General features: G+C 48.1%; 2 protein-coding genes across 2 annotated transcripts in view; both read right to left on the minus strand.

Annotated features, from left to right (window-relative positions):
• Window positions 1-21,502, minus strand: part of LOC143955425 (uncharacterized) — a 56,630-nt gene that overhangs the window by 12,721 nt on the left and 22,407 nt on the right. The window contains exon 2 of the mRNA XM_077465474.1: window positions 7,773-10,376. Within this exon, the coding sequence (XP_077321600.1) occupies window positions 7,773-10,376 (2,604 nt within the window). The remainder of the gene's footprint in view (window positions 1-7,772; window positions 10,377-21,502) is intronic.
• Window positions 10,360-20,348, minus strand: LOC143955953 (uncharacterized). Its single transcript, XM_077466079.1, has 3 exons — window positions 16,360-20,348; window positions 15,557-15,657; window positions 10,360-13,167 (listed from the first exon to the last, which is right to left on the minus strand). Exons 2-3 carry the CDS (start codon window positions 15,650-15,652, stop codon window positions 12,766-12,768), a joined length of 498 nt encoding a protein of 165 aa, XP_077322205.1. The 5' UTR covers window positions 15,653-15,657; window positions 16,360-20,348; the 3' UTR covers window positions 10,360-12,765.

A 21,502-nucleotide genomic window follows, 5' to 3' on the forward strand; every position in this document is an offset into this window, starting at 1 on the left:
ACATCACTTCCTGTCTATTATGGAGACTTCCTGTCTGGGTTGAAGTGAGATCGCCACCTTGTGGAGCTCAGAGGAACTGCAGGCCCGAAAAACGTCTCGTAGTCTAGTATCCAATACAGAGTTTGGAAACGCCCACCTTCTCCCAAATAGTAAAATAGAGATGAGTCGAAAGAGGGTCCATAGTAAGTCCGGCCTGAGGGTGTTCCATTGTGCCGTTGGAGCCAATCTGGCCTCAAGGTGATAGAGCCAAAGAATGGAAGTCCAAGGCCGCCTGGATTCTGAGGTCAATAACATGTTTATTATAGCTAGTGTCATAAACAGAGCTATAGAGAGTACAGGGAGGTTGGTCAATACATGAAGACACTGGCAGAGCCCAGAGTCCCGAGAATCCAAAGTTCCTTAAAGCGGGAGTCCACCGGGACTCCGCGTTTTTTTTTTTTTTTAAAAGCCAGCAGCTACAAATACTGCAGCTGCTGACTTTTAAATAGTGACACTTACCTGTCCAGCGCGCCCGCGATGTCGGCACCCGAAGCCGATCGCTCGCTCGTGCCGCCGCCATCTTGGGTATGGGAATCAGGAAATGGAGCCTTTCGGCTTCATTTCCCGGTTCCCTACTGCGCATGCGCGAGCCGCGCGGCGCAATCCGGACGGTCCCCGCTGCCTCTGGGAGCTGTGTGTTTCCCAGCAGGCAGCGGGGCACTTGCTGAAGGGGGCGGGCGCTTGCAGAAAGGGGCGTAACGTACGCCCCTTTCCGCAGAGAGCTAGCCCGGAAGTGGGTGCAGTTACCTGGATTATACAGGTAACTGCACCCCCCTCCTCCCTGAAAGGTGCCGATTGTGGCGCCGGAGGGGGGGGGGATTCCGATGAGCGGAGGTCCATTTTAGGGTGGACCTCCGCTTTAATTCAGACACAGGTAATTACCATAAAAACAGCACTCTATGATCCCATGGCTGTCACCAGATATCTGGATGGACACCCATGGCAGCTCACTAAATGGGGCAAAGACCTTGTTTGGTGAAGGAGCAATGAGGATAGGCCTAACTTTGGACAAAAGCAATGCTATGAAGTACAACCAACGGCTTTTTCCTTTGTGTCTCTGAAGGGAAGTCCTCATGCCCTTTTATTTCTTTCTTCTATTTTTTTAGCTTAGGGTTCACAATTCAGGCTTAGGGTTTACAGTTCATCCCAGACCTAAAAGGCCTGGTATAAATTATGGGGGAACCCCCCCGATGGTAAAGAGAAATTGCAGCCATTTGGATGGAGACAAGTGTTCCAAGTCTTTACTATAAATGAGGAAAGGAAGCTGTTACTAAATAGTGGCTCCATACATGGTGACAAATCCACATACTGCACCCAATAAACACCTTCACGTTCATTGAGGGAACATCTATATTACAGATAAACTTATTAGAATACAGAAAAAAGGAACCAATGGCATCCTAAGGGGGAAGATGTCATTTAATGGCAGTAGTGCTATAGAAGTCGGAGGTTCACGTGGGCAAACTAACCCAATCTAGCTATATAGCGGCTATTGGAAAACAGTTGGGTCTGGGTTAAACTTATTCCTTATTCCTAATAAACATATAAAAATGCAAAAAACATATCACAAAATAATATTGTAACTAATGCAGGCCATACATGTGTCAAATTCTGAACAAATTTTCCTTCGAAAATTAGAAATTTAGTGCGTTTTGTGATCCGATGGTGTCATTGTTGATTTTGAAATACGACCAACCAAGCCTTCAATGTCACCTCATGTTGCTACAGAAAATATTTTTTGTGGCCGGGAATCTTCTTTTCTTTCCAGGTCACAGCTCATGCGCATTTCTTTTTCCATTATATTTCTCCCACCGTTGATTAGAAATTTGTTCGTTTTTCAAAAAATTTCCAACATGCCTGAACACTCTAATTCAATTGTCGCACGAGAATCAGCCCTTGCCGCAGCCCCACTAATTTTGTGAAATTCGAACGAGAATTCTCAGTTACAATTTTCGATAAAGAAAATTCTTTCGGAAATCGATCCATGTATGGCCGGATTAAATCGACAAAATCAAGAAACACTGCAAGCAGAATGGGAGACCTTGATGTTCTTATGGATTGAGAATGTAGTTGGTATTCCAGAAACATGGCTTGACTCCTCACAAGACTGGGCTGTTTGTATTCAGGCTGATCCTCTTGTTTAGAGGGACATAGAAAAGATGAAGGGGTGTTTTTCTATGTTAGATGTGATGTGAAAGTGAGGAAGTAAGATGATCTTGTGGTTGGAGGTGGTGATGGTGTGGAGGAGGAATTATGGCTGGAAAGATAGATGGGTCCATGAACTGACTGACTTATAATTGGAGTATAATACAGACATCCTGAGATTTATTGGGATTGTGAGAATCAACACGCAATCTGCCTCACTTGTGGTAGAAAAGGGGTAAGAGGAAATAAACATTTAATATAACAAATCCAAAGTCAAACTTTTATTAATCAATTTACAAAGAATATCCCCCTTAGTCCCCCATGGACTACGAGTTGATAACATGTTTGGGAAAACCAATAATTTAGTCGGTGTTCCAGAAACATGGCTTGACCCTTACAAGACTGGGCTGTTTGTATTCACGCTGAACCTCTTGTTTAGAGGGACACGGGACATAGAAAATATAGAGGGGAGGTTTCTCTATGTTAGATGTGAAAGTGAGGAAGAAAGATGATCTTGTGGTTGGAGATGTGGTTGGTGTTCCAGAAACACGGCTTGACTCTTCACAAGACTGGGCTGTTTGTATTCATGGTGATCCCCTTGTTTAGAAGGACACAGGGCATATAAAAGATGGAAGGGGGGGTTTCTCTATCTTTGATGTGATCTAATACAGATGATCTTGTGGTTGGAGGTGGTGATGGTGCGGAGGAGGAATTACAGGTGGAATGATAGATGGGAATGAGAATGCAGTTAGTGTTCTAGAAACAAGGCTTGACTCCATATAAGGCTGGGCTGTTGGTATTCATGCTGATCCTTTTCTTTAGAGGGACACGGGACATAGAAAAGATGGAGGGGGGTTTCTCTATGTTAGATGTGATGTGAAAGTGAGGAAGAAAGATGATCTTATGGTTGGAGTTCCAGAAACATGACTTGACTCCTTACAAGACTGGGCTGTTGGTATTCATACTGATCCTCTTGTTTAGAGGGACACTGGACATAGAAAAGATGGAGGGGGGTTTCTCTATGTTAGATGTGATGCGAAAGTGAGTAAGAGAGATGATCTTGTGGTTGGTGTGGAGGAGGAATTACGGGTGGAATGATAGATGGGTCTATGAAATTATGGACTTATCATTGGAGTCTACAACAGGCGTCCTGATATTTATGGAGAGGGTGAGAATCAACAACCAATGTGGCTCACTTGTGGTAGAAAAGAAATAAGAGAAAATAAACATTCAATATATTAAATCCAAAGTCAAAGTTTTATTACTCAACTTATCCTACGAGTTAATAAACTTTTTGCGAAAAACCAATCATATAATTGGTATTCCAGAAACAAGGCTTGACTCCTCACAAGACTGGGCTGTTTGTATTCAGGCTGATCCTCTTGTTTAGAGGGACGTGGGACATATAAAAGATGGAGGGGGGTTTCTCTATGTTAGATGTGATCTAATAAAGATGATCTTGTGGTTGGTGTGGAGGAGGCAGGGGCGGACTGACCATTGGGGCACTCGGGCACTGCCCGAGGGCCCCATGCCACTAGGGGGCCCCATCAGGGTTGCCAACCTCAATAAAACCAGGGACATGTAAAAATCTGTGTTTAAAAAAAAACAAAACAAGATTATAGCTGCCCTGCCTCTCCAGTGTGTGTATGTGTATACTGTGTGTGTATACTGTATGTGTGTGTGTGTATACTGTGTGGCCCCATAATCTCCTATTGCCCGGGGGCCCCATAATCTTCTATTACCCGGGGGCACCATAATCTCCTATTGCCTGGGGGCCCCATAATCTTCTATTACCTGGGGGCATCATAATCTCCTATTGCCAGGGGGCCCCATGAGTTGTCAGTCCGCCCCTGGGAGGAGGAATTACGGGTGGAATGATAGATGGGTCTATGAAATGATGGACTTATAATTGGAGTCTACAACAGGGATCCTGATATTTATGGGGAGGGTGAGAATCAACAACCAACGTGGCTCACCTGTGGTAGAAAAGAAATAAGAGAAAATAAACATTCAATATATCAAATCCAAAGTCAAAGTTTTATTACTCAACTTATCCTACGAGTTAATAAACTTTTTGCGAAAAACCAATCATATAATTGGTATTCCAGAAACAAGGCTTGACTCCTCACAAGACTGGGCTGTTTGTATTCAGGCTGATCCTCTTGTTTAGAGGGACGTGGGACATAGAAAAGATGGAGGGGGAGTTCTCTATGTTAGATGTGATCTAATAAGGTGATCCTGTGGTTGGAGATGTGGTTGGTGTTCCAGAAACAAGGCTTGACTCCTCACAAGACTGGGCTGTTGGTATTCATACTGGTCCTCTTATTTAAAGGGAAACTGGACATATAAAAGATGGAGGGGGGGTTTCTCTATGTTAGATGTGATGCGAAAGTGAGGAAGATGATCTTGTGGTTGGAGGTGGTGATGGTGTGGAGGAGGAATTACGGGTGGAATGATAGATGGGTCTATGAAATGATGGACTTATCATTGGAGGCTACAACAGGCATCCTGATATTTATGGGGAGGGTGAGAATCAACAACCAACGTGGCTCACTTGTGGTAGAAAAGAAATAAGAGAAGATAAACATTCAATATATCAAATCCAAAGTCAAAGTTTTATTACTCAACTTATCCTACGAGTTAATAAACTTTTTGCAAAAAAACAATCATATAATTGGTATTCCAGAAACAAGGCTTGACTCCTCACAAGACTGGGCTGTTGGTATTCAGGCTGATCCTCTTTTGTAGAGGGACGCGGGACATACAAAGGATGGAGGGGGAGTTCTCTATGTTAGATGTGATCTAATAAAGATGATCTTGTGGTTGGTGTTCCAGAAACATGACTTGACTCCTCACAAGACTGGGCTGTGGGTATTAATACTGATCCTCTTATTTAGAGGGAAACTGTACATATAAAAGATGGAGGGGGGTTTCTCTATGTTAGATGTGATGCGAAAGTGAGGAAGAAAGATGATCTTGTGGTTGGAGGTGGTGATTGTGTGGAGGAGGAATTACGGGTGGAATGATAGATGGGTCTATGAAATGATGGACTTATCATTGGTTTCTACAACAGGCGTCCTGATATTTATGGGGAGGGTGAGAATCAACAACCAATGTGGCTCACTTGTGGTAGAAAATAAATAAGAGAAAATAAACATTCAACATATCAAATCCAAAGTCAAACTTTTATTACTCAACTTAGCCTACGGGTTAATAACATTTTTGTGAAAAACCAATCATATAATTGGTGTTCCAGAAACAAGGCTTGACTCCTCACAAGACTGGGCTGTTGGTATTCAGGCTGATACTCTTGTTTAGAGGGACACGGGACATAGAAAAGATGGAGGGGGAGTTCTCTATGTTAGATGTGATCTAATAAAGGTGATCCTGTGGTTGGAGATGTGGTTGGTGTTCCAGAAACAAGGCTTGACTCCTCACAAGACTGGGCTGTTGGTATTCATACTGGTCCTCTTATTTAAAGGGAAACTGGACATATAAAAGATGGAGTGGGGGTTTCTCTATGTTAGATGTGATGCGAAAGTGAGGAAGAAAGATGATTTTGTGGTTGGAGGTTGTGATGGTGTGGAGGAGGAATTATGGGTGGAATGATAGATGGGTCTATGAAATGATGGACTTATCATTGGAGTCTACAACAGGCATCCTGATATTTATGGAGAGGGTGAGAATCAACAACCAATGTGGCTCACTTGTGGTAGAAAAGAAATAAGAGAAAATAAACATTCAATATATCAAATCCAAAGTCAAACTTTTATTACTCAACTTAGCCTACGAGTTAATAACATTTTTGCGAAAAACCAATCATATAATTGGTGTTCCAGAAACAAGGCTTGACTCCTCACAAGACTGGGCTGTTTGTATTCAGGCTGATCCCCTTGTTTAGAGGGACACGGGACATAGAAAAGATGGAGGGGGGTTTCTCTATCTTTGATGTGATCTAATACAGATGATCTTGTGGTTGGAGGTGGTGATGGCGCGGAGGAGGAATTACAGGTGGAATGATAGATGGGAATGAGAATGCAGTTAGTGTTCTAGAAACAAGGCTTGACTCCATATAAGGCTGGGCTGTTGGTATTCATGCTGATCCTTTTCTTTAGAGGGACACGGGACATAGAAAAGATGGAGGGCGGTTTCTCTATGTTAGATGTGATGTGAAAGTGAGGAAGAAAGATGATCTTATGGTTGGAGTTCCAGAAACATGACTTGACTCCTTACAAGACTGGGCTGTTGGTATTCATGCTGATCCCCTTGTTTAGAGGGACACGGGACATAGAAAAGATAGAGGGGGAGTTTCTCTATGTTAGATGTGATGCGAAAGTGAGGAAGAAAGATGATCTTGTGGTTGGTGTGGAGGAGGAATTACGGGTGGAATGATAGATGGGTCTATGAAATGATGGACTTATCATTGGAGTCTACAACAGGCATCCTGATATTTATGGGGAGGGTGAGAATCAACAACCAACGTGGCTCACTTGTGGTAGAAAAGAAATAAGAGAAGATAAACATTCAATATATCAAATCCAAAGTCAAAGTTTTATTACTCAACTTATCCTACGAGTTAATAAACTTTTTGCGAAAAACCAATCATATAATTGGTATTCCAGAAACACGGCTGGACTCCTCACAAGACTGGGCTGTTGGTATTCAGGTTGATCCTCTTGTTTAGAGGGGCGTGGGGCATATAAAAGATGGGGGGGGGGGGGGTTCTCTATGTTAGATGTGATCTAATAAAGGTGATCCTGTGGTTGGAGATATGGTTGGTGTTCCAGAAACATGACTTGACTCCTCACAAGACTGGGCTGTTGGTATTCAGGCTGATCCTCTTGTTTAGAGGGACGTGGGACATAGAAAAGATGGAGGGGGAGTTCTCTATGTTAGATGTGATCTAATAAAGGTGATCCTGTGGTTGGAGATGTGGTTGGTGTTCCAGAAACAAGGCTTGACTGCTCACAAGACTGGGCTGTTGGTATTCATACTGGTCCTCTTATTTAGAGGGAAACTGGACATATAAAAGATGGAGGGGGGGTTTCTCTATGTTAGATGTGATGCAAAAGTGAGGAAGAAAGATGATCTTGTGGTTGGTGCGGAGGAGGAATTACGGGTGGAATGATAGATGGGTCTATGAAATGATGGACTTATCCTTGGTTTCTACAACAGGCATCCTGATATTTATGGGGAGGGTGAGAATCAACAACCAATGTGGCTCACTTGTGGTAGAAAAGAAATAAGAGAAGATAAACATTCTATATATCAAATCCAAAGTCAAAGTTTTATTACTCAACTTATCCTACGAGTTAATAAACTTTTTGCAAAAAAACAATCATATAATTGGTATTCCAGAAACAAGGCTTGACTCCTCACAAGACTGGGCTGTTGGTATTCAGGCTGATCCTCTTGTTTAGAGGGACGTGGGACATAGAAAAGATGGGGGGGGGGGGGGAGTTCTCTATGTTAGATGTGATCTAATAAAGGTGATCCTGTTCATTTCCCACACTCAGGACAGGAATACAACTTCTCTCCCGGGATATGTAATTTGATTTCCATGGAGAAGACCTTCTGCACTCAGGTCAGGAATGGGGCTTCTCTCTTGAGTGAGACTTCTGATGCTTGGAAAGATAGGACTTCTGTGCAAAACATTTCCCGCACTCAGGACAGGAATACCGCTTCTCCCCCGTGTGCAGTCTCTGATGCGCGGTAAGGGAGGACTTATGTGAAACACATTTCCCGCACTCAGGACAGGAATACGGCTTCTCACCCGTGTGCAGTCTCAGGTGTGCGGAAAGAATGGACTGCTTTAAAAAACATTTCCCGCACTCAGGGCAGGAATACAGCCTCTCGCCTATGTGCAATTTCTGATGCGCGGAAAGATAGGACTTCTGTGAAAAACATTTCCCGCACTCAGGGCAGGAAAACGGCTTCTCCCCCGTGTGTAAGCTCAGATGTGCGGAAAGAGAGGATTTCTTAAAAAAACATTTCTCGCACTCAGGGCAGCAATACAGCTTCTCTCCCGTGTGCATTCGCTGGTGTTCGGAAAGAGAGGACTTCTGTGAAAAACCTTTGCCGCACTCAGGACAGAAATGCAGCTTCTCGCCTGTGTGCAGGGTTTTATGTATGGAAAAACTAAACTTCCGTGAAAAACATTTCCCACACTCAGGGCAGGAATACGGCTTCTCCCCCGTGTGAGATCTCTGATGCATGGAAAGAGTAAACTTCCGTGTAAAACATTTTCCGCAATCAGGGCAGGAATACGGCTTCTCCCCAGTGTGAGTTGTTTGGTGTTCATCTAATTCTGATTTAGCAGCAAAACATTTCCCGCACTCAGGGCAGAAATTTAGATTCTCGCCCGTGTGTAATCTCTGATGCTTGACAAGGGTGGACTTATGTGAAAATAATTTTCCGCACTCAGGACAGGAATACGGCTTTTCGCCTTTGTGAGACGGCAGGTGTTTATCCAAGTCTGATTTTGTGACAAAACATTTCCCACACTCAGGGCAGGAATACGGCTTCTCCCCCGTGTGAGACCTCATGTGTATGGCAAGAGAAGACTTCTGTGAGAAACATTTCCCGCACTCAGGACAGGAACACAACTTCTCACCTGTGTGAGATCTTTTATGCAAATTAAGGCGGGACTTATAATGGAAATGCTTCCCGCACTCAGTACAGGAAAACCTCTTCTTATCTGTTGGAAGGACGGCCCCGTCCCGCACAGTCTGAGGTTCCTCAGGATAGGAGGAATACGATGGTCCGACACCGTCCCGCACAGTCTGAGGTTCCTCGGGATAAGAGGAATACGATGGTCCGGCATCGTCCCGCACAGTCTGAGGTTGCTCGGGATAAGAGGAATACGATGGTCCGGCACCGTCCCGCACAGTCTGAGGTTCCTCGGGATAAGAGGAATACGATGGTCCGCCACCGTCCCGCACAGTCTGAGGTTCCTCAGGATAAGAGGAATATGAGGGTCCATCACCGTCCCTCACAGTCTGAGGTTCCTCAGGATAAGAGGAATACGATGGTCCGGCACCGTCCCGCACAGTCTGAGGTTCCTCGGGATAAGAGGAATACGATGGTCCGGCACCGTCCCGCACAGTCTGAGGTTCCTCAGGATCAGAGGAAGATGATGGTCCGGCACCGTCCCGCACAGTCTGAGGTTCCTCGGGATAAGAGGAATACGATGGTCCGGCACCGTCCCGCACAGTCTGAGGTTCCTCGGGATAAGAGGAATACGATGGTCCGGCACCGTCCCGCACAGTCTGAGGTTCCTCAGGATAAGAGGAATACGATGGTCCGGCACCATCCCTCACAGTCTGAGGTTCCTCAGGATAAGAGGAATACGATGGTCCGGCACCGTCCCGCACAGTCTGAGGTTCCTCGGGATAAGAGGAATACGATGGTCCGGCACCGTCCCGCACAGTCTGAGGTTCCTCAGGATAAGAGGAATACGATGGTCTGGCACCGTCCCGCACAGTCTGAGGTTCCTCAGGATAAGAGGAATACGATGGTCCGGCACCGTCCCGCACAGTCTGAGGTTCCTCGGGATAAGAGGAATACGATGGTCCGGCACCGTCCCGCACAGTCTGAGGTTCCTCGGGATAAGAGGAATACGATGGTCCGGCACCGTCCGGCACAGTCTGAGGTTCCTCGGGATAAGAGGAATAAGATGGTCTGGCACCATCCCGCACAGTCTGAGGTTCCTCAGGATAAGAGGAATATGATGGTCCGGCACCGTCCCGCACAGTCTGAGGTTCCTCGGGATAAGAGGAATACGATGGTCCGGCACCGTCCCGCACAGTCTGAGGTTCCTCGGGATAAGAGGAATACGATGGTCCGGCACCGTCCCGCACAGTCTGAGGTTCCTCAGGATAAGAGGAATACGATGGTCCGGCACCGTCCCGCACAGTCTGAGGTTCCTCGGGATAAGAGGAATACGATGGTCCATCTACACTGTGTGGTGCCGGATGGACATTTGAGGTAGTCGGGTTTTCTCCTGGACTATACTGTGTGATGTCCTCATCTTCTACTTCACAGTCTGGAGACAAAGTGAGACAATCCTCTGAGGTTTTCCTCATCTCCCGTCCATCTACTAAAATAGAAATACAAAGATTATTACTAGACATCAGCTGATTGGTTCCCCTAAACCAGGACTCCGCCCACATCAGGCAGCTTTGTCTCTGAGGATCTTACAATTCCCCCCTCAAGGTAACTAGTAAATGGGTCCTCTGATCTCCTACTAGATCATTTCTTTATTCATGGACCTTAGTCAGAGAGGGAGGAAACAACGAGAACTGTCTCTCTTGTTCAGCTGCGGAGGGTAACACACCTACATTATATGCCCCACTTCTCCATGTTTCACCCGGTCCCCTGATCGTTGGCTCTGTTTTCCGGGAGGGCTCCATGGCTTGCAGTCCTATGGACCCCCACCCTGGCCGGTCTTTCGTGCCTGCTCCTGGGAGGGAGCTACAGGCCAACATTAGATACAGAAGACACACTTCTGCTTCTCCTCCAAGGAGGGGCATGGCGCATGCACACACGATGATGCTGTGAATTATGGGATATGTGGTCCTGAAGAGGGGGAGGAGACATCAGGCTGACCAGGAATTTATGGAAGTAGAGCCGAATAAACCTGAGACTGCATTTATAAAAAGATCTGTGTTTGTGGACTGATTTGGAAGTAATTGTTGTCCTCTGCTCAATCAGTCTATACCAGCGGTCTGCAACCTTCGAAAGGTGTGACCGGGGGTGGGAACCAGAGTGCGATTGGCTAGTTTGACTTAGCCCTGCCCCTGACACCAATGCTGGGGGTTATTTTGATAGTTGCTGACACCAATGATGGGGGTTATTGTTACAGTCACCAACACCAATGCTGGGGGTTATCATGGCAGTTACTGACACCAATGCTGGGGGTTATCATGGTAGCTGCTGACACCAATGCTGGGGGTTATCATGGTAGTTGCTGACACCAATGCTGGGGGTTATCATGGCAGTCACTGGCACCAATGCTGGGGGTTATCATGGCAGTCACTGGCACCAATGCTGGGGGTTATTATGGCAGTCGACACCAATGCTGGGGGTTATAATGGCAGTTAATGACACCAATGCTGGGGGTTATCATGGCAGTTACTGACACCAATGCTGGGGGTTATCATGGTAGTTGCTGACACCAATGATGGGGGTTATTATGGTAGTTGCTGACACCAATGATGGGGGTTATTATTACAGTCACTGACACCAATGCTAGGGGTTATTGGGGCAGTCACCAACACCAATGCTAGGGGTTATTGGGGCAGTCACCAACACCAATGCTGGGGGTTATCATGGTAGTTACTGACACCAATGCTGGGGGTTACTATGGCAGTTACTGACACCAATGCTGGGGGTTATCATGGCAGTCACTGGCACCAATGCTGGGGATTATCATGGCAGTCACTGGCACCAATGCTGGGGGTTATCATGGCAGTCACTGACACCAATGCTGGGGGTTATAATGGCAGTTAATGACACCAATGCTGGGGGTTATCATGGCAGTTAATGACACCAATGCTGGGGGTTATCATGGCAGTCATTGACACCAATGCTGGGGGTTATCATGGCAGTTACTGACACCAGTGCTGGGGGTTATCATAGCAGTCATTGACACCAATGCTGGGGGTTATCATGGCAGTCATTGACACCAATGCTGGGGGTTATCATGGTAGTTACTGACACCAATGCTGGGGGTTATCATGGTAGTTGCTGACACCAATGCTGGGGGTTATCATGGCAGTCACTGGCACCAATGCTGGGGGTTATCATGGCAGTCACTGGCACCAATGCTGGGAGTTATCATGGCAGTCAACACCAATGCTGGGGGTTATAATGGCAGTTAATGACACCAATGCTGGGGGTTATCATGGTAGTCACTGACACCAATGCTGGGGGTTATCATGGTAGTCACTGACACCAATGCTGGGGGTCATTATTGCTAAATCTACTTTGTAGCACAAAAAATGTACTTAAGACGACAATCTTTTTGATCTATCTGACACTCTCTATTTCTTCCTGTGTTGTCTCAAGGAGAGTAATTTGCCACCCCAGTCCTTATCGTCTCACTACACAATGATCGGCCTTTATGACGTGGAGATGGGAGAATGGGTGGGACCGAGTAGTTGAGCAAAACAATACAGGACAGGACTGACACCACTCAGCCTACAAAAATGCTGTCTGTTGTCAGCCCACAACAGGACTTACATGTTATCCTGGCAAGTCGAGGGGACATTTTCTGTACTTATATAGGGACATAAGATGGAAATATGTTTATGTATTGAAGAGATTCACTAGACATGCGTTTTTTTTCTGTGCCGTGCCATACACATCATGACCCACCTGTGCTGATCTCTGTAGGAGTGTCCTCCTCTATAAATGTCCCCGTTATTCCATCCTCCTCCATAGACTGCTGATCATCCCTCACATACCTCTCTTCTTCTTCTTCTTCTGTCTTACCCTCAACTTTAGAATCTCTCAGGTTTCCACTCTGAGGATCTAGGTGGAGTCTCCGTACTGCCCTCTCCTTTACAATAAAGTCTCCTCTTACCCGGTGATGTGAGGGGCGGCTGATTGTCCATCATGACGTCCTTGTAGAGATCCTTGTGTCCTTCTAAATACTCCCACTCCTCCATGGAGAAATAGACAGTGACATCCTGACACCTTATAGGAACCTGACACACACAATGATACAGTCACCATCCAGACACATCCCTTGTCTGTTACTGGATAATGTCCCACAATTCCCAGAATCCTCCTCACCTCTTCTGTCAGCAGCTCCATCATCTTCTTGGTGACTTCTAGAATCTTCTCCATGTTGTGTCTTGCAGGGATCGGGGATGGAGGTGGGGGGATGGGATTCTGGATTCTCGAGGATCTTGTGGTCATATTATGAGATCTCCTTCTTGTGTCATTTTTAGTAGATTTCTTCACGACTTCTTTAAAGTTCTGTGTTATACAAAGATAAGAATCACTCTCCAGGGCCGGGTCTAGCCTGTCTGATGTGGGGGTGCAGTGAATAAAATGTCAGGGGGGCAGAGGATGGGGGGGTCAGCAGGGCAGTGTACAGGGGGTCAGCAGGGCAGTGTACAGGGGGTCAGCAGGGCAGTGTACAGGGGGTCAGCAGGGCAGTGTACAGGGGGTCTGCAGGGCAGTGTACAGGGGGTCAGCAGGGCAGTGTACAGGGGGTCAGCAGGGCAGTGTACAGGGGGTCAGCAGGGCAGTGTACAGGGGGTCTGCAGGGCAGTGTACAGGGGGTCTGCAGGGCAGTGTACAGGGGGTCAGCAGGGCAGTGCACAGGGGGTCAGCAGGGCAGTGTACAGGGGGTCAGCAGGGCAGTGTAAAGGGGGTCAGCAGGGCAGTGTACAGGGGGTCAGCAGGGCAGTGTAAAGGGGGTCAGCAGGGCAGTGTAAAGGGGGTCAGCAGGGCAGTGTAAAGGGGGTCAGCAGGGCAGTGTAAAGGGGGTCAGCAGGGCAGTGTACAGGGGGTCAGCCGGGCAGTATACAGGGGGTCAGCCGGGCAGTGTAGGGTCAGCAGGGAAGTTTACAGGGGTTTAGTAGGACAGTGTACAGGGTCAGCCGGGCAGTGTACAGGGGGTCAGCCGGACAGTGTACAGGGGGTCAGCCGGACAGTGTACAGGGGGTCAGCCGGACAGTGTACAGGGGGTCAGCCGGGCAGTGCACAGGGGGTCAGCAGAGCAGTGCACAGGGGGTCAGCTGGGCAGTGTACAGAAATCAGTAGGGCAGTGTACAGGGGGTTAGCAGGACAGTGTACAGGGGGTCAGAAGGAAAAGTATGGGAGGTCAGCAGGGCAGTACAGGGGTCAGTAGGGTGGAGGATAGGGGTCAGCAGGACAGTGTACAGAAATCAGTGGGCAGTGTACAGGGGGTCAGCAGGGAGGGAGACAGGGGTCAGCAGGGCACAGGACAGGAGTCAGCAGGGCACAGGACAGGAGTCAGCAGGGTGGAGGACAGGGGTCAGCAGGACAGTGTACAGGGGGTCAGCAGGGCAATGTACAGAAATCGGTAAGGCAATGTACAGGGGTCAGCAAGGTGGAGGATAGGGGTCAGTAGGGCAGTGTACAGAAATCAGTAGAGCAGTGTACAGGGGATAGAAAGGCACAGGACAGGAGTCAGCATGGTGGAGGACAGGAGTCAGCATGGTGGAGAACAGGGGTCAGCATGGTGGAGGACAGGGGTCAGCATGGTGGAGGACAGGGGTCAGCATGGTGGAGGACAGGGGTCAGCATGGTGGAGGACAGGGGTCAGCATGGTGGAGGACAGGGGTCAGCATGGTGGAGGACAGGGGTCAGCATGGTGGAGGACAGGGGTCAGCATGGTGGAGGACAGGGGTCAGCATGGTGGAGGACAGGGGTCAGCATGGTGGAGGACAGGGGTCAGCATGGTGGAGGACAGGAGTCAGCATGGTGGAGGACAGGAGTCAGCATGGTGGAGGACAGGGGTCACCATGGTGGTGGACAGGGCTCAACAGGGAGGGGCAGGAGTCAGCAGGGAGGGGCAGGAGTCAGCAGGGGGAGGACAGGGCTCAACGGAGGGAGGACAGGAGTCAGCAGGAGGTCAGGACTCAGCAGGGGGAGGACAGGGCTCAGCAGGCAGAGGACAGAAGTCAGCAGGGGGAGGACCGGGGTCAGCGGGGGGGAGGAAAGGGGTCACTGCTAGCAGGGCACTTGGCAGAGCTTCTCCCACCTGTGCACAGCAGCTGGCCTGGTGGAGAGAGTTGAAGGTGGGGGAATTTTGGCTTCTACAAATGTAAATGGGGGAGAGAAGGAGAGATCCCCACTATAGCAGGGGCTGGCAGGACCAGTATGGGTGTTGTTGGGCAGCAGCCTCAGATAAGTAATGAGTGGCAGTGATCTTTTTTCTCCCACTACTTAATCCTGAAGGGAGTGATAGGAGTGTGGAGGAGCACAGTGCCGGGACCCCTGAGCCAGGAGATGTAGCGGCAGCCCTGGGGGCAGAGATGAGGGAGGTGTATGCACAGTTCTCTAGCCTAAGGTAAAGGGAAGTGGCAAGGACCGCCAGTTTAGTGGGGGCAGGTCTGTGTTTTATTAATAGAGATAAGAGTGATGTCATGTGACCTCCCAGAATCCTCCTCACCTCTCCGGTCAGGTCTGTGTTTTATTAATAGAGATAAGAGTGATGTCATGTGACCTCCTCCCAGAATCCTCCTCACCTCTCCGGTCAGGTCTGTGTTTTATTAATAGAGATAAGAGTGATGTCATGTGACCTCCCAGAATCCTCCTCACCTCTCCGGTCAGGTCTGTGTTTTATTAATAGAGATGAGAGTGATGTCATGTGACCTCCCAGAATCCTCCTCACCTCTCCGGTCAGCAGGTAGATGATCTCCAGGGTGAGGTTTAGTATCTTCTCAGTCATGTGACTTCGGTCCTCCTCCATCCTCATTGGTGCCGTCATTTGATCTATACAGGTAAGGAATAATTGTTAAAGCGGAGGTCCACCCTAAAATGGACCTCCGCTCATCTGATCCCTCCCCCCCTCCGGCGCCACAATCGGCACCTTTCAGGGGGGAGGGGGGTGCAGTTACCTGGATAATCCAGGTAACTGCACCCACTTCCGGGCTAGCTGTCTGCGGAACGAGCGTAGGTTACGCCCCCGTTCCGCAATGCCCCGCCCCCTTCAGCAAGTGCCCCGCTGCCTGCTGGGAAACACACAGCTCCCAGAGGCAGCGGGGACCGTCCGGATTGCGCCGCGCGGCTCGCGCATGCGCAGTAGGGAACCGGGAAATGAAGCCGAAAGGCTCCATTTCCTGATTCCCATACCCAAGATGGCGGCGGGACCCGGCAGCCGAGCGAGCGATCGGCTTCGGGTGCCGACATCGCGGGCGCGCTGGACAGGTAAGTGTCACTATTTAAAAGTCAGCAGCTGCAGTATTTGTAGCTGCTGGCTTTTAAAAAAAAAAAAAAAAAACGCGGAGTCCCGGTGGACTCCCGCTTTAATGAGGATATATATATATATATATATATATATATATATATATATATGTGTGTATCATCATCTGCTGGAGATAAAAGACGTCACAGTGACTATGGAGGAAGAGGACGGACATGACGGGGGGGGGGGGGGGGGTTACTGGGTGTAAATATAGGATAAGATCTTATTACCTCGTCTGCTGCTACTTCCAGTAATGTCTCCTCTCTATTTCCTGCCGACTCACCTCTCGCCCGGAACTTCTTATTTATACCTGACATCACTTCCTGTCTTCCATAGAGACTTCCTGTCTGGGTAAAAGTGAGATCACCACCTTGTGGAGCTCAGAGGAACTGCAGCCCCGAATAACGGAAAATTGAATACTTACCTTTCCGTAATTTTCCTTTCCTGGTGCCTATCCACGGCAGGATACACATGGTTGGTTACTCCACCCCCAACCAACCCACAGGACCAACTTTAACTCTATAAAAGAAAGAGTCATCCCCCCCCATACCCCATTATTGTAACTAGACTCAAACATTTAAGGATTATAGAAAGAGAGGGTGTATTCTGCCATGGATAGGCACCAGGAAAGGAAAATTACTGAAAGGTAAGTATTCAATTTTCCTGTTGCCTTCATAGCAGCATGCACAGGGTAAATAACTCGCTCACAGGGAGGGTTGCTGCAAAAACATTTTAATTTCGATTACAGAGCAGACAACGGCAAAGCTTTTTTTCCCAAAGTGACGAGAAGTAAGCACGGCTGGATCTAGACTATAGTGGGTCATGAGTGTGGTGAAAGATGACCAACTTGCCACACGACAGATGGTTTCTGGGCAGATTCGTGCTAAAGCTGCCCAGGAAGATGCCATTCCCCGCGTCGAGTGAGCATTGATTGATTTTGGAACCGGAAGACCAGTAGCCCGATATGTTTTCTGAATGAGACGTACAATCCAACTTGCTAAGGTTGTCTTTGATGCTGCCATTCCTCTTCTTGCTCCCTTAGGGATCACAAAGAGACGTTGATCTTTGCGAAAAGAAGATGCTGGTTCAATGTAATGTCAGAGAGTCCTTGCCATGGCCAGCTTATGCAACTTTGATGTTGCCGAATCTTCCCCAAAAGCTGGGAGCACCCATTGGTGGTTCAGATGGTATACAGAGGGAAGTTTAGTAACAAACTGGTGAATCGGTTGGAGGACTACCCTGTCTGGAAAAAACGTAATGGTGGGGGTCCTCAGCTCCTAAGGCTCGGATCTCCGAAGACCCTTTGACTGGAGGTGATGGCGATTAGAAATGCTGCTTTGAGAGTGATATCTTCTAGAGAGCATTCTTCCGTAGGTGCAAATGGAGGCGCTGCGAGCTCCACCGAGTACTAAAGGCAGATTCCACTTTGGATATAGCGACTTCCTTGGAGGTCTTACTGTAAGGACTGCCCTTAAAAAACATTCAATTAGAGAGTGTAGAACCCATCTGGTGTCTGTTAGGGCTGATAAGGCTGAGACCTGAACCTTCAATGAGCTAAGCCCCAGGCCTAGATCTAACCCCTTTTGCAGAAACAAAAGAACTTTGTGAACCTCTGGCTTTAACGGGTTGAAACCGTTAACTTCCACAAGCTCTGAATTTTTTTTTTCAAACCTTGTAGTAAGTGCTATTGGTGGAAGCTTTTCTGGCTTGAAGCAATGTCTGTATCACTCTGTGGGAGCAACCCAATTTTTCCAGCCTCTTCCGCATAATTTCCAGACCCTCAAATCCAGGATTTCGGGATGTGGATGAAAGAGGTTCCCCTGGGACAGAAGGTTGTGTGTGACCGGAAGTGTTAAGGGATTGCAAAGAGACAGCTTGGTTAATAGAGTAAACCATGGTCTTCTCGGCCAGTAAGGGATTACTGCTAAGATGGTTACTTGTTCTTCTGTTAGGCGTTGAAGAAATCTCAGTATAAGAGGGAATGCATATCCTACTTGGAAGATCCATGGTTGGACAAGGGCATCCACCCCACTGAATCCCCGACTGGGAACCTCGTGAAGAAGTAGGGTATTTTGGCATCTAGACGCAAAAAGGTCTATTTCAGGGCGGCCCCATTGGTGGCATATCCATTGGAAAACCTCCTGGTTCAAGGACCATTTGTTGTTGTTAAACGTCCTTGATAGGCGATCTGCCAGGTGATTTTCGTGAGCTGGGATATAAGATGCTCTGAGGTTGGTGAGATTCTTTTCGGCCCCTGATAATACGGAGTATTATCAGGGTTACCTCATTAGACAATGACCTGCTGGGCATCCCTCCTTGTTTTTGGACTACTGCCGATTTGTTGGCCATCTGTAGCAAGATGGACGTGCTTCTCAGAGAGGATGCCAGATGAGACATCGCCATCCAGGCTGATCCTAACTCCGAAATGTTGGACACAATGCCCGTCGTGTTGAACTGCCATTTCCCCTGGATTAACTGATTTTTTTCGAAGCCAGGCGACTTCCATCTGATGTAAGAGTGATCCAAGAGATGGGGCCAAGATGGCAGTGATTTAACAGGTTGTCCACCACCATAGGCTGGATTTCATCGAACACGTAATCAGAATCTTCTCAGATAAGGATCCCCTCTTCCACTGGGAGAGAAACCCTTGTTGAAAAATGTGGAGGTGCAACCGGGCCCACTTCACCATTGGGATGCATGAGGAAAATTATTGCAGGAGACTCGGACACTTCGCTGCTGGCATTGTTATGCTCGGCATAGATCGCCCTACTTTGGCTATGATTAGAGGGATCTTCTCCGGAGGGAGTGGCACTGCTCTCCTCGGGGTATTGAACAATGCCCCAAGGTATATCATTTTTTGTGCTCGGAAAAACTCTTTGGGTAGTTTATTAGCCAACCGTATTTTGGTAATGAACCCAATGACGTTTCGTAGGTGCGTTTGGAGCGTTTCTTTGCGTTGAGACAAAATCAGTATATCGTCTAGATAGTGTAGGATACGTAGAGGAGCTAGAATTGCCACCAACACCTACGTAAAGGTTCTGGGGGCTGTCGATATGTCGAAAGGCAGACATTGAAACTGTAGATGAAGTTCCCCTACTTTGAATCCTAGAAAAGGCTGGAAATCGTGATGAATTGGAATATGTAGGTAAGCGTCTTTGAGGTCTATAGAGACTATCCAATCCTCCGGTTGTACTGCTGGGATTACCGTATTGAGAGATTTCGTTTTTTGAAATGTTCTAGCTTGATGGATTTGTTTAGCCGCTTTAAGTCCAGAACCCGGCCTCCAGCCTCCTGTTTTTTTTGGGGACTAAAAAGATTGGGGAGTAAAACCCCAAAAACTTTTCTGACTCCGGAACTGAGATTACTGCTTCTTGATGTATCAACGTCTGAACATGCTGGATAAGAATTTCCCGTTTTTTCTTTTGAACCCTGGATCTTGGTGGGTAGAAACGAAGAAGGGGTTGGGTGGTGCCTGAATCTCCAGAAGTGCCCGTGGAGTATTGTGGAAGTGACCCACTGAGCTGTGTAAGATTTCACCCAAACTTGAGACGAGCCCCCACTGGACCGGTTTGGGTGGGCAGGTAGTCAAAAAGACTTGGTTTTTCGCGTGTAGTAGATGTAGTCTTCAGCTTTCCCATCTTTAAGAAGGTAGCCTGGGAAACTCTCCAGCCTCTTCTATATTCTCTTCCCGGCCTAGATGACCTGGTGTCCTTGTCCCTCTGCTTAAAGGAAGGGGGAGCTGCAAACCTTTTCCTCCTGTTCCTATCCTGATGTATCAGGCCACTCTTCCCCCCCCCCGTTACTCGGTTAATGGCCGTATCAAGCTTTTTGCCAAAAGAGGGCTTTTTTCCGTCGTAGGGTATGCGGCACCATGTTTGTTTGGAGGAGGGGTCCACTGACAGGGCAGGACTTAGGGTGGTGGGGGCCCCTGGGCTTGCTTCACTTTCGGGGCCCTACCTTCTATACATTATTGTATTTACTGGCGTATAACACGTACCCCAAATTTAGGAGGGAATTTTAAGGGAAAAAAAAACTTTTAGGAGGGAAGGTTAAGGAAAAACTTACATTTAAATGCCCATCAATGCAGCCTTATCAGTGTCCATCTGGAGCCTTGCCCATCCATCTGTAGCCTTGCCCATCCATCTGCAGCCTTGTCCATCCATCTGCAGCCTTGCCCATCCATCTGCAGCCTTGTCCATCCATCTGCAGCCTTGTCCATCCATCTGCAGCCTTGTCCATCCATCTGCAGCCTTGTCCATCCATCTGCAGCCTTGCCCATCCATCTGCAGCCTTGCCCATCCATCTGCAGCCTTGTCCATCCATCTGCAGCCTTGTCCATCCATCTGCAGCCTTGTCCATCCATCTGCAGCCTTGTCCATCCATCTGCAGCCTTGCCCATCCATCTGCAGCCTTGCCCATCCATCTGCAGCCTTGTCCATCCATCTGCAGCCTTGCCCATCCATCTGCAGCCTTGTCCATCCATCTGCAGCCTTGTCCATCCATCTGCAGCCTTGCCCATCCATCTGCAGCCTTGCCCATCCATCTGCAGCCTTGTCCATCCATCTGCAGCCTTGTCCATCCATCTGCAGCCTTGCCCATCCATCTGCAGCCTTGTCCATCCATCTGCAGCCTTGTCCATCCATCTGCAGCCTTGTCCATCCATCTGCAGCCTTGTCCATCCATCTGCAGCCTTGCCCATCCATCTGCAGCCTTGCCCATCCATCTGCAGCCTTGTCCATCCATCTGCAGCCTTGCCCATCCATCTGCAGCCTTGTCCATCCATCTGCAGCCTTGTCCATCCATCTGCAGCCTTGCCCATCCATCTGCAGCCTTGCCCATCCATCTGCAGCCTTGTCCATCCATCTGCAGCCTTGTCCATCCATCTGCAGCCTTGCCCATCCATCTGCAGCCTTGCCCATCCATCTGCAGCCTTGCCCCAGTGTCATTTTCAGTCTTGAATTTTAAAAATGGCGCCACCGAGATACAAAGTCCTGTGTATCTCGGCGGCTCTCGGCAGTGTAAAAACATATTTCGGTGACCCATCGCAGTTTGCTACGGAAGTGACGTTCCGTCGCCGCCATCTTGGTACACCCCACACTCGTCCACAGTAAGGATACACTAAGAAGGGGGAAAGCGGACATGTTGTTACACCCACCGGAGTTTCGCATTTTACACGTATTTATAACAGTAAAGTCAGTTTATAGGGTGAATTACAGGACTTAGAACTCCGTCTGGCTATTTAGATCTTGAATTTTAAAAGCAGCGGCAACCCCGCCCATCTCACAGGTTTGCTAATCTGACAGAAGTTCCCTGCTTTTAAAATTCAACATCTAAATAGTCAGACGGAGTTGTAAGTCCTGTATTTCACTATAT

The sequence above is a fragment of the Lithobates pipiens genome, unplaced genomic scaffold (genome assembly GCF_037356315.1).
Source record: "Lithobates pipiens isolate NorthernLeopardFrog02 unplaced genomic scaffold, aLitPip1_a1.2 Scaffold_35, whole genome shotgun sequence".
Taxonomy (NCBI): domain Eukaryota; kingdom Metazoa; phylum Chordata; class Amphibia; order Anura; family Ranidae; genus Lithobates; species Lithobates pipiens.